This window comes from Cynara cardunculus (assembly GCF_001531365.2).
Source record: "Cynara cardunculus var. scolymus isolate 2C chromosome LG 5, CcrdV1, whole genome shotgun sequence".
Classification (NCBI taxonomy): Eukaryota; Viridiplantae; Streptophyta; class Magnoliopsida; order Asterales; family Asteraceae; genus Cynara; species Cynara cardunculus.
This window is the reverse complement of record NC_037532.1, coordinates 30800809-30817071: the sequence shown is the minus strand read 5'-3', so window position 1 is coordinate 30817071 and position 16263 is coordinate 30800809. Positions and strand designations below refer to the sequence as shown.

Here is a 16263-nt window from a genome sequence, read left to right as displayed (position 1 = left end):
GGCTGTCACCATTCATGGCCCAATTGAATTTGTTAAAGACGACTTCAGCAAAATGCATCAAGACCCTAGCCAGCAGGGGGCTCAAAAACCGACCAAATATCAACCCAACTTGAAATAATTTAATCTGAAACAACCCGATATGATATATAATAAAGTTATAAAATCTTTAAATCGTAGGTATAACATTGATATTGGGTTCAAAGCGTAAATATTGGGGTGATATTGGGTTAGTTTTATTTGAACCCAACTCAATGAACCTCATATCCTATTATTTCTTGAATTTAATATGATTGTTGAGTCTCTGTTAATATATACGTAAGACAATAACACCATTATTTACCCTCTTCATATATACATATTTTCAATCTATTATTCACCTCTATATAACTCATTTTTATACATGTTCAGTAACTGTAAACATATATATATATATATATATATATATATATATAGAAGACGTTTCAAATGCAACATATCATATTTGTACAACCAATGTAACTCAATCAATTGAGATCTTTATTAAAATGATAAGAGTTCATTTATTATGATTTAAATATTTATGGAAGATGACTATAGTTCATTAATTATGATCAATACTTTATATTATAAAACAATCAAAACTTTTATGAAATCATATATTCATCAAATTAAATGGACGGTTAACATTGAGTTGTATTGGTTGTACAAATGTAAAAGGTTGCATAATAAAACTTGGGATCATGTGAGACCAAGGGTTTTCGTGAGACCGGTGAGACCAATTATCAACCCTTGGATTAGATCTACATCTGAACATTCAAAATCACAAAATTGCTACGAGACTTCTCAATAATCACAAAATTGTCACCGTGAAATTTCAGACCATTAGATTATTATCTTATAAAGTTGATCGATGAACATAAATTGGTCTTACGGGTCTCACGAAAAACCCTTGGTCTCACTTGAACCCAACCATGCATAATAATCACCTATAGGGTTGGGTTCACTTGAGACCAAGGGTTTTTAAAATTCTAAGATATCTGAAGTTGTCTCCAAGAAAAGGTGTAAATTTTACAAGGTCTGAAAATTTCTCCCTCACTGCCTTTGTCAATACTGATTGGGGTAAGTGTCTCTCATCTAGACGCTCTATCACTGGATTCTGTATATTTCTTGGAAATTCTATGATTTCTTGGGAATGCAAGAAACAAAACAATGTTTCTCACTCTTCCGTTGAATCAGAATAAAGAGCCATGGCCACTGGCCCACTGCTACATGTGAAGTCATATGGGTCCTTAAAATTCTATCAGATTTAAATGTTAAAAGTTTACTTCCTGTAAATTTGTATTGTGATAATAAATCTGTCATACAAATTGCATATAATCCCGTTTTTCATGAGCGTACGAAGCTATTAAAATTGATGTACATCAAATTTGTGAAAACATCAGTAAGGATTTATTAGAAGTTGTACAAAATAATATCATCTGAACAACCTACTGATATTTTCACAAAGGCCCTCAGTGTAAATCACTATAATTATCTTTGTTCAAAGTTGAGAATTGTTGATTTATTCAAAAGTCAATATTGAGGGTGGGTGTTGAAATATGGTTTGTTATTTAATCTTAACTTTTGAGTTTATATGTGCAAGGTTATAAAAGTTGAGAACTGTTTGTGCGCATTGTTGATTCTTGAGGGATTCAGGGGCTGCGCCTCACTGTTGGTGGTAATACAAGGGTAGCGGAGCAATTCTTTGATTCTTGAGGGTGCTTTATGTAAATTAGCACTTGAATATAAGTACTTCCATTTTTTGTTGATTAACCTGAATATTCAACCCACTATGCGAGCCGACTAATCCCATGACGACCACATGCTTTGCAGATAACCCGGAGTCACCACATCTGAATCTCTGTGGCCACAAGGGAAATTTTATTCCTATTTGGATTTGAACCTGGGACCTCCAAATACTTTTGACATTTGGAGCCAAACTCAAACCAATCAGGCACCACCCTTATGGTTTACTTCCTTTTCTTTTGTTTAGCTCACTTTCGGTCTTCATTTTTGTTAGACTTTCTCTCAGTTTTCTTTACAAATTCTCTTTTCTTCATCTTAGCTTCGTTAGCTAAAATCAAAATTAGGTTAAACATTGTAAAGTTGTTTCTCTATTATGAATAAATCTTTTGGTTTGTAAATTTCTTAAGGGGATGAATTCTTTACCGGAGAAGATGAGAGTTATCGAAAAGTGTGCAGTGCTTGCTCTCTTTATAAAATATAGGGAAAATTGCACCAAAATGGAACCAACTTTCATCTAATTCCTATTTTGTGGAACCAACTTTCAAAATCGTCATTTTGGGGAACCAACTTGCACCTGATTTCTATTTTGGGGAACCAACTTTCAAAATCGTCATTTTGGGGAACCGGATTTCTATTTTGGGGAACCAACTTTCAAAATCGTCATTTTGGGGAACTAATTTGCACTTGATTCCTATTTTGGGGAACCAACTTGCAAAATAATTATAGAAAAATAACTAAAATTCGTTTTATTCCAAAAATTAATGCAATAAAATCTAATTTTCATTTCAAATCTCGTTTTTTTTAAATTAGATATCAAATTGAACATTTAAAAAAAATCCAAATTAACACAATAAATATTGTTATTTATTAATGCAAAAAAATCAATTTAATAGAAAAAAATTAATTGATACAATTGATTAGGTATGAAAATCTTGAATGTGATATTGAATATTTATTTTTTATTGAATCAATTAATTTTTTTCTATTAAATTGATTATTAAATTAATTTTTTTTATATTAGTAAAAAATAATTTTTATTGTAGTAATTTGGATTTTTTTTTAAATGTTCAATTTGATATCTGAATTAAAAAAACGAGATTTGAAATGAAAAATAGATTTTATTGCATTAATTTTTGGAAAAAAAACGAATTTTAGTTATTTTTCTATAATTATTTTGTAAATTGGTTTCCCAAAATATGAATCAGGTGCAAGTTGGTTCCCCAAAATGACGATTTTGAAAGTTGGTTCTCCAAAATAAGAATCAGGTGCAAGTTGGTTCCCCAAAATGACGATTTTGAAAGTTGGTTTCCCAAAATAGGAATCAGGTGCAAGTTGGTTCCCCAAAATGACGATTTTGAAAGTTGGTTCCCCAAAATAGGAATTAGGTGCAAGTTGGTTCCCCAAAATGACGATTTTGAAAGTTTGTTCCACAAAATAGAAATTAGGTGAAAGTTGGTTCCATTTTGATACAATTTTCCTTAAAATATAATATATGATATGTTTTTTAATTGATTAAGATGAGTTTCTTTTAATGAAGAATTAAGAAATTGAATGAAATAACCCTCAGTTTTTTTTTTAAATATTTTTGTAGTTTCCCTTTTTATAAGAATTGAAAAATGTATAACCAGATAATTTTGAAAATATAATGTTTTAATCAGAAATTATACATAGACTATATGTAACATGTGGATAATGACATGGCATAACAATCTGCTAACTTGTGTCATGTCATCGAAATTCAAATTAAAAGGTTATCCATTATTATAATAGGTAAAAAAATTTAAAGTGTAATACTTTAATAAAAAATAATTTGATAGTACATTGTTATAATAAATAAATTATGAAAGTAAATTATTATTTTATGATTTTTCTCCTATTAATATTTATTACTTAATTTATAATATATATATATATATATAGAGAGAGAGAGAGAGAGAGAGCGCGCGCGCTTGGTTTAAATACTAACCAAAATTTTTTTATTAACTTTATTAACCAAACTCAACCAATCATATTTCATCTTTTCTTTAGGTTCATATATAACTCATATATTAATAACAAAGGTAATTAAGTAATTTGTCATTTATGTAACTCCCAAATCATTAATTGGGAGTTACAAATCTAAAAATCTCAATAATTGATGATTATGTAATATTGATATTTTTTTATACGTGTTCATGTTTTGTAATTTCGATTTATTCTATCCATAATGATATTGATTTTGTAATTGTTAAAGAATTTCCGATTGTAAAGATTTCGATATCATCCGAATAATATGGATAAACTTATTGGAAAACAGATCGACAACAATGAGAATGAAAAAGTTAAAATCGACTACGACTACAATCGGAATTCAAATTCATATGTAATTGTTAAAAAATTGTTCACAAGTGTTCATATGTACACTAGCTGCATATCTCAACATTGGTTTGCTCCTGAATGTGTTCATAATGAAGGAACTATTGTTCACAAACTGTTCATATTATGTTCATACCTGTTTTTTTTATTTATTTACTTTCATGTAACAATTATTTTTATTACATTCATATTGTGTTCATAAATGTTATACAGTCCAAGTTCATATATATGTCAATTTTTGTTCGTATTTGACACAATGGTTCATATATATATATATATGTATGTATGTATGCGTATGTGTGTGTGTTCATATGGTTCTTACATTAACAAAAATAAATTAATAAAAATAATGAGATTTTTTGATTTTATAACTCCTAATTAATGATATGGGAGTTACATAAAAAAGAAAATTACCTAAATACCTTTTTCCCCTTTGTTCACATATGTTCTTTGAAATAATTTAAAATTTTAATTTTTTATCATGATTAATCACAACATTTTATTATAAGAATCAATGGCCAAGATTGGTTAACAAAGTTAACACAATAACCTTGGTTAACATTTGAACCAACCCCTATATAGATAGATATATATATCTTGTATATTTATTAGGACAGAGGCACCTGTGAAAATAAGAGTTAAATTGAGAAGCGTAAAAAGTAATTTGGACCATTAATCATTTTTAATCTCAAACAACTCGTGAATTGCGCTTTACAAAGGAATATATGTAGTGGTTCTCATCAATTAGGATTGATCCAAGGGTGTAGACGAATAGATATAGTGGTTCTCACTATAACTTTCATTATCACCGGAACCTAACCCTATTTATTAATAATCTCTTTTCATTGAGCCTAATTATAGGCAAATAATGGTGTAAGAATGAGATTTAAGGTGAGAAGCGTAAGAAGAAACCTGGATCCTTGATCACTTTTAATGTCAAATCCACCCATGAATCGTGCTTGATACAAAAATTGATTCGGTGCATCTCATCTTAATATGCAATCTAAGGGTGAAGATCTCTTCTTATGCTTTACATCTTAACTCTTTTTCTCACCGAAACTCAACTTTACTCTAATTAATATAATAATTAATAAAGATTAGCCCAAGTATGGAAATCTTGTGAGTGGTGGTCTTCCTTTTTTTTAATTTTTATAAGTTAGATTATTTATTTAGATTTTAAAAATAGAAATTAACCAATTAATTAAAATATAACTTGCTAATTAACTTGAGATCAACATTAGTAAAGGGCTATTTACCAAACACTTACTCGATAAGCATTTACCTGTAAAATTCAATACTATTATTTACTTATCGGGTAAGATGTTAGTCAACAAAAACGGCTTTCTACGCAACAATTTACCCGATAAGAACTTTCTGTCGTAAGAGTCATTGCCCTTACTGATTGGGTAAGACTCTCAGTCCTTGTCTCGTTCTTACTGGGTATGATTTTTTGTCTTTATCATATTCATCTGGTAAGGTAATATAACTTGATAAACGATTACCCAAGTAAGCATTTGGTAAAAAAAAAACCATAATATCATATAATAATATTACTTTTCAAAACAAAGTGAAATTAGATAATAGAAACCAAAAGAAAAATAATTGATATTTTTAATCCCCCATTAACAAATTGTACCTCCTGCAACAAAAGTAGTACCCAATGGAGGCTACATTACACTGGAAACTTTCCAGTAATAATATTAATGTGTTCATAAATACAAATTTCACATCACTCTCAATCCCACACTAACCAAATTCATTCATAGAAGGAATTACCTTTTTACAAAACAACTTCCATGCCTATACAATATCTTAAGAAATCACCCTTTTTTCGAGTTTCAGGATCGATTCGGGTTTGTATTTGGGAGTATCGAACTCGGTTTTGTTGTTAAAACGAAGGCTCATTTCGGTTCCAAGTTACTAAATGCATTCTATCTTCTACGTAGAGATGAACCTTTTCCGGTTGCTTTCATATTCTGGGAATCCCGAAAGCAGACAAAGTGCACGATTGTGTTTCCATTAGGATACACGGCAAAAACACTGGTTCCGATCTTCTTGTTGCAAAGGGAACACATGCTGTCGGCTGTGATCTTCACGTCCGTTTTTCTTTGGCCGTAGAGTTCATCTTTAGTCTGCACAGCCAGTTTTTAAATAACCAAATCAAACGAATCCAGTATATCCCCCACACAGAGGTATGATCTTCTACCGCAAGGGGTAGATAGCCAGTTTCTGTGAAGACCTCGGCTTTCAAAACAAGAAGAATGAGTCTCTTGATAGCTACATGAAGAGTACAGTTCGGAAGGTCGTGGTGTTCCGAGACATACATACCTGGAGGTTCTGGCTTTCTCGGAGTCTCTTGATCACGGAAAAGTTGCGGTGGGCTTCACTGGTTTTTCTCAGCAGAGGTCCAAGAAAAGGAACCAAGTTCTGAACAATCGAAGAGTAAATCAAAATGTTCCATCACTCGATAATCTTGTTTATCTAATTGAATTCCAAACGAAACCTTCTAAAGTCAAAATTAGAGTAAATTACACCAATCATCTTGGTGGGTTGCTCAAACTCCCAATTGACAAGGCACCTTAAATTACCAGACCCCATCATTTCAATTTGCTTACACCATTTTTTTTAATTAACCTGGATATCCAACCCGCTATGCGAGCCGACTAATCCCAGGGCAACCACCTGCTTTGCCTATAGCCCGGAGTAACCGCATTTGAACCTCCGTGGCCACAAGGGGATTTTTATTCCTCCTAGGATTTGACCTGGGGCCTCCTGGTACTTTTGACCTTTGGAACCAGGCTCAAACCAATCAGGCACCACCCTTGTGGTTAATTTGCTTACACCATTCATCCCTGCCCCTAACGGTTAAGGGGCATTTCAGTCATTTACTTAAAAACTTATAATTGTTTTAGGTGAATGGTATGTAATGCATATGTACAAGTATTTGACATCCAAAAAGATAGACCAAAAATCCCTCCCCATTCTCCTTCCCCTTGGCACCCCTTCTGCTAAACCACCGTCCCCTCCTTCTCCGGGCCCATATTATATAGCCAAACTCACAGGAAGATTCTTTCTAGAGTAAACTACGATTTTGGTCCATGTGGTTTGTTAAAAATTATGATTTTCATCCCTGTACTTTGGAAATTACAGTTTCCCCCTTGTGGTTGGCAGTTTATTCTGTTTTCGTCCCTGAGACTAACTCCCTCAGTGGTTTACAGTTAAGTATGAGGGACGAAAAATGTAATGAATTTGTAAACCACAGGGACGAAAAAACAATGAATTGTAAACCACGGGGACGACATACGCAGTTTACTCTTCTTTCTATTATGGCCATCTGTCCTAAAGATGTAAAGAACAAGTCCTCAAGATTAATGTGAATTTGAAGAATCATAGAAGAGCAAGGGTTAGTCATTACCTGTAGCTTAGTCTCTTTAGGTAAAAGCTTCAGGGCCTGTGCTCCATTGACTCGGTCCCACCTTTGGCTCAATACATCAAGGACCTCATCGAGCATGATGTTGGAAGTTCCTTCGTTGATAGGATCATCCGCATCACCATCGCTTTTTCCGCTATCTGTGCCACTCGGGCTGATTCTGGTATCTTCTGCACCTTCGATATCTGCAATTTTCTTACCTAGACCTCTTGCTTTAGCTTTAACAGATGTCCAACCAACCTTGGAATTGGATCCAGGTGGAGATGATACTAGATTAGTGATTCTCTTCTCGATGTCTTTTGTCGTTCTATGTGGATTCAAATAGATTTGCAGTAGAGTGAGGTATATGTTGCCAGGAGCTTTTGCAGGCTGTTGATGAAGTCCTACCTCATACACCCGATCGCAATACGACAGTGCCAGGTCTGGAACATGAAGCTGGAATACCAGAATATTTTCACAAAAATCAATGAAAAGATGTAGAACGTAAACTAAATCCTGAAAGAGCATTTAACCAATTCAAAGAATAAAGAAAAATAAACAACAAATCCTAGGAGGAATACAGTTAGTTGCATCAATCCCTCAACTAACCACTAAATCAATTCTTCTCTAACTACTAGTTAGCAATAACCTCCAATACCAAGTGTGATACACCCAGAAGGTCAGTGATTGCTCTTCCACAAACACAAGCGCAATAATCCATAGAACATTCAGGAAAACAAACCTTCCTACTACTATCTTTTTCTCTTATAGTGCATGTAAGTTTTGTAACGAAATACACACACACACACAGAGAGAAGGAAAGCTAGGTTAGGAACCCAAAACTGACTAGGAACCCAGGAAGCCCCCACAACGCATCGTGTGTCCCTCTTCAGGATGGATATTCATGATGAATAACACATCCATATTCCTAATAAATATGCCACGTGTCATGCTATTGGAGGTTCCCCGGTTCCTGATGAAAATTAGGTTCCTAAATGGAACCTGCCCCTATATATATATTTTAAATACATTATATATTCCTTTGCCTTCATTTTTTATGAATACGTGCTCGCCTTCTACATTAATCTTCAACAAAGTCGAGATAAATGTTTGGCAAATTCTTATTCAGATAAATGCCTCCAAACTGAGATAAATATATCATAAAGAACTACTCGCAAAATAATGATGAAAAGAAAAGACGGGATGGGCAGCTAGTGTTGAACAACTTTTTAACAGTCGTCACCAGGTGTATATATGTAAATGAAAAGCGCTCAATAGTGCATGGTACAACTATTTCATGCATAGTGACAGCTGCTGCAGAAGTCCAGGAGTCATAAACCATCCATGAGCACTTGTAATAATAAATAACCAAAAACTCTTATTTGGCACTACCAATTTTGCTGATAAAATAATTACCTTATGAACATATATGGACAATGCAAGTTCGTGTTGGTTCATTTTTCCTAGTAAGATTGCTCTCTCTTCAAATAGAGCATCTGTTGGTAACCGCTTCAATAAAACCTCTGGACTATATCCTGAAATACCCTCCAATGCAGACAAGAGCTTTTTCCTCGTTGAGGTATAAGTTTTCTCATCCCACTTCTTCTGAGCAATGAGACCAGCATACCAATCAAGCACTTCTGAAAGATATATTTGCACCTGCGACATAAACATCGTAAGTTCTCAGGTACTAAAGAAAGAGTGTACACCTGTATACATGGATTTGAGACACCAAATTAATTGAAAAAACTTTTTCCCACCAGAAGATTATGACGAAAAAAGATCTACTATTTTGGGTTCTTTTATTGGCATCTTGAAAATGCAATGGAACATGTCCTCGTGGTTGCCTCTTTTAACAAGTTACATCCTTGTGGTTGCATTTTTTTAATGAGTTAGGTCCCTGTGGTTGCAGTTTTTTAATGAGTACGGTCCCTAAATAAATCAACGACCTGGGTCCCTATAGTTACATTAAGAACCCAGCTCGTTGTAAAAGTGCAACCACAAGGACACGATGCGTTGAATTCTTGAAAGGGGGCAAGGACCGTTAAAAACAGACATGGGGACGAAACATGTAATTTACTACTCCCAAAAATTCAAGCTCTCATTTTTGTCTAATATGTACATATAAAACTTCCTTTGTCTGCTCTGTAATGTAAGAAGTACAAAATTACAGAATAACATTAGCATACGTATTTTGCTGCAACTGTTTTTATTCATGGAAGATCCTTTGTGTCCCTTTCATTTGGCTTAGCCACTGATGCCATTATGTCCCAACTTACCATTAGTTATGATCCCTTAATGATGGATGCAATTGCCATCAAACAACTTTTACTTTTATTTTTGCTCCCTTTGGTGTGTATTGAAGGCTCGGAGTTCAAGAAGTCGAACCTAAAATATCGGATTCCTGAGCGCCCACCATTCATATTACCTACCGAGAGTAGTAAAACATGGTGAAAAGCATAAAGACATACCATTTCATTTTGCAGGTTCCCAGAGATTCCGTTTTCGTTCACTGAGAGCATCAACTCTAGGTATGTAGCCTGCATGCCTGGAGCATGCTGTTTTAAGTACGAGTTAACCAAATCTGCAGAAATGTTACCAGACAGGAAGAGCTCAATGGTTTGTGTCGGACAACTTTCAAGAACAAGCATTGAGAATTCCAGAACAAGCATAGGGTCAATCTCGCAGAGAGGCTGCATAAGAGAAGTTACACGTCTGAGATATATACTCTTTTAGATCCAAATCTGTAATCATTTTCCTTACTACCACAAGCTACAAGATATATCTGAAAGCAATTATCGAGATTATTATTTAAATCAAAAGAATTCTTCTAGATCAAATCCAGGGTACTGAACAACCGAAGAAACCGGAAATAAAGAAGAAAATGTTTCACAAACAGAAAATAATTCAATCCCTGACGATTTTACACTTCACGAGTTCCACTGAAGTTAAAACAACTACAACTAAAAAAATCTAAAGGGAACAGTCCATCAAGCATATATGTGATTGATTGGAAAAGATCTCTGTTGCTCAATAGTCAGGATTCATGTACTTCCTTAATCAGCCAGATTTGGAAACCATGAAGCTAAAATCTGGATCTTATTCACAAATGATGCACACATAAGCAAATGCCAAAAGTGTTACAACTTCTAAGCATTCAACACTATACGGAGGTCAAATATGTTATAATATCTAAGGGAACTTACTTTAAGATATTCAATTATCATCTCGGGCATAAACTTTTGGGTGAGCTCAAGTTTAGGTTCATCTGATTTGGACTCCTCAACCAGCTGATGGAGAAGTTTGAGTGCTTCACGATGCAGTGAGTTGCATTTATAAAGCTCTAACAAACCTACATAATGATTTCCGTTTCGCAATATCTCTTCACATATTTTCACATCACAGTAGTTGAGACCTTTTAGTAAATCCGAAGCAGCAGCAGCCTGTCCCGTCAGAAGCAGGGCCTGCAGAAGTGCAGTGTCCAATATTGCTGCCATCTCTCTAGCACCCGAGTCAAGGGGAATGTTAACTCTGCCCTGGAGAACAAAAAAGATGTTACAATTAGAATGTTATTCGCTCTAAATCTTGTTTCGGTCAAATACTCAAGTGAAAACCACAAAATACAATAACATCTCTATACTAGGCATAAAACCAAATTCTTAAAAACCAATTATCAAATCCTATTACTCATTTTAAAACATCTTTTTGTATAATTTCAGCAAGAGCATTACATAGAAGTACGTATATTCTAAGTTATTAAAAGAAGCTGATGCTGTTTATATTTTATTTGGATAGGTTCTTTAATTTAATAAATTATTATAATATGGAAACACCCACTTCGCAAATGCAATGGAATGGCTGCGTACAGAGACTTCCTTCCTAACCCTCACAAGTTGAGGAGCCTCGATGTACTGTTTTTTCCCATCTTTTAGTTATTAGATTTCTAAATGTTGCATAATACATGCCATGATGCAAAGGATACTTTCGAAGAATACATGAAAATCAACACAAATCCCTCCATCAATAATTGTGACAATTAATCTATGGAAGGAATAAGTAGAAATAATGCTTCCAGTATAGAACATATACAAAAAAGTCGCTTGTTACCTTGCTTGATCTCTTCGAGCGGCCTGTTTCATAAGAAACAAAGGTGTGCCCAACAGCATCTGAGACAACCTCCTCTGTTCTCTCAGCAGCTGCCTTTCCGATTATACTGCTCCTCTTTTTCTGCAGGAACTTGACCAGGCCCATTAAAGTATTGTGAGACATTTTCTTGGACTCGAGAGCTGAACTCTCATCATAATCCAGTAGATGAGAAGGTGAAGAAGAGTCCATATCATCCGACAAACCAGAGGAGGCTCTTGATAAATACGCCTCCCCAGTCACATCCAGAAACTTATCTGGTTCAGCTGCCACAGATGACTTGGGAATAACAATAGATGGATACAAAGAGAGCACATATGTTATTTCTACTTGAGATGCCACAAAGTGCTCCATGGCCTCCTCATAGTTGCCGTTTTCGAACAGATAATGCGCATATCTGTACCAGGGAACAACATATGATACTTCACCTCTTGCACACAATGTTGTCATTTGAAGGTAAAACAGTCTTCTAGTTTAAAATTGACTAGTTCTAGATTTGGAACATCAAGAGTGTCATTATAGTTCTTTTTATTGTTAAGAAGGAAATCTTGCTTATAGATACTTCAAAATCTCCAAAATGGTTTGAGTTATTGAAAAGGATTTCAGAAAATTATTCAGTATATAAACCATGAATAATAATTTGACTAGGATCCACACCTATAACTTATACAACTTTGTGTGATGGCCTTGATGTTTATGCAACTATCCTAGAATCAGGAAATATAAATGATCCAGTTCTCATAAGAACCAAATTTAACGCATTTCAGGAGTTCATTTCTATTTAATATAAAATTGACACTAATTGAGAACACACCAAACAAGTTCGCTTCTACGAATGTTATTCAAAAACAAAAAACTTCACAGCATATTATTACTAGGATCTGAATGTCAAAATTACCATACCTTATACCAAGATAACATAAGTAACAATAATCTCACGATAATATAGGGGAATACTTTTTAGCTAATGTGGGTGCATGATGACATTTAAGAATGCACATATAGCAAAACAAAATATTTAAACTTGTAGATAGAGTCATAGTGCACATAACTAAAAGCATTTCAATTGTATTACCTAATATGAATTGACTGCTCCTTTGAAGCTCGAAGGCTTGAATCTTCTGGTGGAAGCAATTTGCATAAAGCCAAGGCTTCCTCAAAATTTCCAGATGCTGTCAATTGTACAATCTGCATTGCCATACGGTATTTTAGTTTTATGGAGGTAAATATTTTGTGGGATCAGATAAAGTTGCCAGATTTTAGACCCTGTAATTCCACTTATTGTCCAGTGACAAAATACAAAGATTGTTTTTCTTTCTTACAGCTATTCTGGAAAAGATAAACCTTATACAATCATAGTTCATACCTGAGAATATAATATACATAGTCCGTTGGAGAGTAGTACCTTTCATAACCAATTTGAGTTAAAAACTTAGTGCATTTTTATTATTCGTATTGAAAGTGCATCTGAGACTGTCGGAGTGTAGTACTATCATTAAAAATATGTAAGATGTTACAAATAATCATCATCCAGTTTGGAAAAAATAAATTGGCGAAGTAATGCAATGTTCATCTTCCTCTACTAAAATATTTAGTGTAGTAACTAGGATTTTTGAATAGCAATAATACATCATAAGAACAGCTCAAAAGGCAAACGAATTTTTTTCAACATGTGAATACATTCATATGTTCTTAGTTTTGCTCATTGTCAAATGGATTTATATGTAGATGACTATGATGGAATGTTAAATATCACATGTCCTACTTACTTTTTCAGATCTCTAAGTAACTGCAGACTCTACAATACAAAGCATTCAACATTACATATGATCACAGTTTCAACTATCTTGAAGAGTTTGAGACAGACCTGAGCGCCAAGAGGAACAGGAAATAATCCATAGATAGAATTGTTTAGGGCAACAATTACAGCACTGTTTCCTTGGTGAATACGGCGAACATCACGAAGAACAACCGTTTGTATCAATGGGTAAGGGACTCGTAAAGAACGTATCTGCAAACCTCAAGCAGAGGATAAATGTTTAGATCCTAAAAGCCGTAGTATTTAAATAAATAAGAAATCAACACTCATATTGGTGCTATAAAATGTCAAGGTACCTCGATATGTCTTGGTAAAAGCGCTGTAGCATAAGGCTTTTGAATGACAACTGATATCGGGGCCTCAGACCAACAAATCCTGCCCTCTTGAAGGAGCTTGCCGTTTTGGTCCACAAGCACTCCAATGTTATCCTGAAAACAGAGAATTCAAAGATGGAGTTGATAAAAATCAAGGTAAATGTCTCTGGATTTAAAGCACCAACATTTAAAATACCATCAATGGCACAGAACTCGATAACAAAAGTGCAAGTACTATGCATGACTCTTAAAATGCCCACTGGTGAAGAGAAAAAAATGCTCTCTATTTGCTTAATAGATTTTAGAATTAAAGCATAAGATAAATTTGAAGTCCTTGTAACTCCAATATATTCATTTCCTTCAATGTTTTAGGCAGCATGTATGACTGCGTGATTGTTCAATGCAAAAGACTCCACTAACCTGACTATTGGCTTCCCATATACCTATAATTCATTAATATTTTATTAGGTTACTTCGGAGTAAAAGTTTCTATCATACTTTTCACTAAACCACATTACTATCAGTATTGTTCCTTTAGCCTCATCTATTTCCTGTGGTAAAAGACTCATTGGTAATTTGGTCCTACTCATTACTTTCATGACATCAATACTCTAAGCCATGATAGAAACACGCATCAACTAACTAAAAACAAGAAGAAAAAGAGGGGAAATAGGGACTGTCACTGATCAAATTCAACTCTAAATGCAAACTTGAGAACAATTGTCTATTCAACGTGAAACAAGTTCATCTGTTTGTGACTATCAACAAATCATCTCAGAATATGAACCACCTCAATTGTTTATATATTCAACAAGATCTGTCATCTGCCTTAGCTACTCAAAGTTAAGCACAATATTTGTACTTTCCAAGATGCCTCCAACTTTCTAAGAGCATAGTTGTTTGTTTGTTGCCAATAATGTTTATCGTAGAGAACTCAAAGTATTTGGCAACGATACCTCAGATTCGATAGAAAGACGCTGACTCTAAACTTCAAAGAATCAATAAATAGAGGAAGCACAACAAAGATAATTAACAACCCTCAATGTTGCTGAGCAAAAATATAATTAATTCTATGTTAGAATGTGTCTCTCAGCTTGCTGATAGTTGACCCTCTTTGTAACACCAATATTCTACCTTTCTTTCGGTTTTCAATGTGCAAAATTTCACAGAAAATGGCATATAACAAATGGAGAGTGTGCACTACCTTCCCTAGAAGAAGTTCTCCAGATGGCAGAGACACCACTAAAGGTGGAGCAATCCTCCCCGATGGGAAGACCTCCGATAATGCACCATTCGTGGCATTCAATATTGTGTAATCTCTTCTAATCCCCAGACATATATTTTCACCACACCAAGACATTGACTTCACTGTATCTGGAACACCAAATTCTTTCACCTCCACAAATCCACGCCCTCCTACGAAAGAATTGAAGTTTGTAAGTAACTCCATATGTTTGCATATCACTTGCATTCCCATAAGATACTTTGAGGATATCAGTTTATTTACTCCTTGAAACTACAACTTGTGGTTAGCTAGGCTGTCAACATTGAAAAAAAAATTATTTATCCATGGTGCAACCACGAAAGGCAAGATCTTCTTTATGAACAAAATACATCGTTATCAGTCAATCCAATCATCACATTTCCACTTATTCTCGAATTTCTAGTGGGAAAGCATTTAGCAATTAAACTTAATTTCTCGGGAGAAAATTACCTTCGTGTCTGAAAATGCAAACCCTCTTCTGCCTAGCAAAGCACAAGAACCCTCTTCGGTCATCCCACGAATAAGCATTAGCTCCTTTCGCCTTCGTGATCACCGCTAGCGTCTCCAAATTCGGGAGCTTATGAAAAGAAATCGACTCGGAGAGAGAAAGCAAAAGTTCTCTGGACCCCAACACCTCCATAGCCAACATAGGTTTCCTGGAGAAGCCATTGACAGTTCGTTCCAACACATACGGTTCCCTCTTCAGTTCTAGGGTTTGAGAATGACGATTGGATGGCGGAGATCGGTCAGCAGATGAGGTGGAGGATTCTGGACCGTAGATTCGTAGAGATCCGTCGGCGCAAGCGACGAGTAGGTTTGAGCCGTAGGATTCGACCGCGTCGATCTTCGTAGGGCAATCCTTGAATAGTTGGAGTGAATCGTATGCACTGTGCACCATCTTTTCCGGTGATCGTCCTTGAAATTCTCTCAATTCTACGGTGTCAGGTTATTCACTCAAACGACATCGCATTGCTGGTTGACTGTTTGGAGGATGAGATTCTATGATTTCGTTTACTGTTCAACTCTCCTTCCCCGGTGCGTGGATGCATCGCAAAACACAACAACTAAAAACCAATTAAAAAAAAACAAAGTTTAGTAAACTAGGTTTTTAGGGGATGTTTGAGATTGTTTATAAAAACAATTTATTGGCTTATTTCAGTGTGATATCGGTAATAAATATTTTTAAGTGTTTGGA

General features: G+C 34.7%; 1 protein-coding gene across 3 annotated transcripts; it reads right to left on the bottom strand.

Annotated features, from left to right (window-relative positions):
* Nucleotides 1–5759: 5759 nt before the first annotated feature.
* Nucleotides 5760–16043, bottom strand: LOC112513470 (vam6/Vps39-like protein). Of its 3 annotated transcripts, XM_025119746.1 has the most exons (13): nt 15519–16043; nt 15009–15220; nt 13787–13918; nt 13539–13682; nt 12747–12859; nt 11636–12068; nt 10735–11064; nt 10161–10221; nt 10000–10076; nt 8945–9187; nt 7535–7984; nt 6448–6546; nt 5760–6251 (listed from the first exon to the last, which is right to left on the bottom strand). In XM_025119746.1, exons 1-13 carry the CDS (start codon nt 15964–15966, stop codon nt 6051–6053), a joined length of 2943 nt encoding a protein of 980 aa, XP_024975514.1. In that variant the 5' UTR covers nt 15967–16043; the 3' UTR covers nt 5760–6050. The 3 variants fall into 3 exon arrangements, with proteins under 3 accessions (XP_024975514.1, XP_024975513.1, XP_024975515.1); XM_025119745.1 differs by having other exon boundaries at nt 10000–10221; XM_025119747.1 differs by lacking the exon at nt 15009–15220 and having other exon boundaries at nt 10000–10221; nt 15519–15694.
* Nucleotides 16044–16263: the final 220 nt, after the last annotated feature.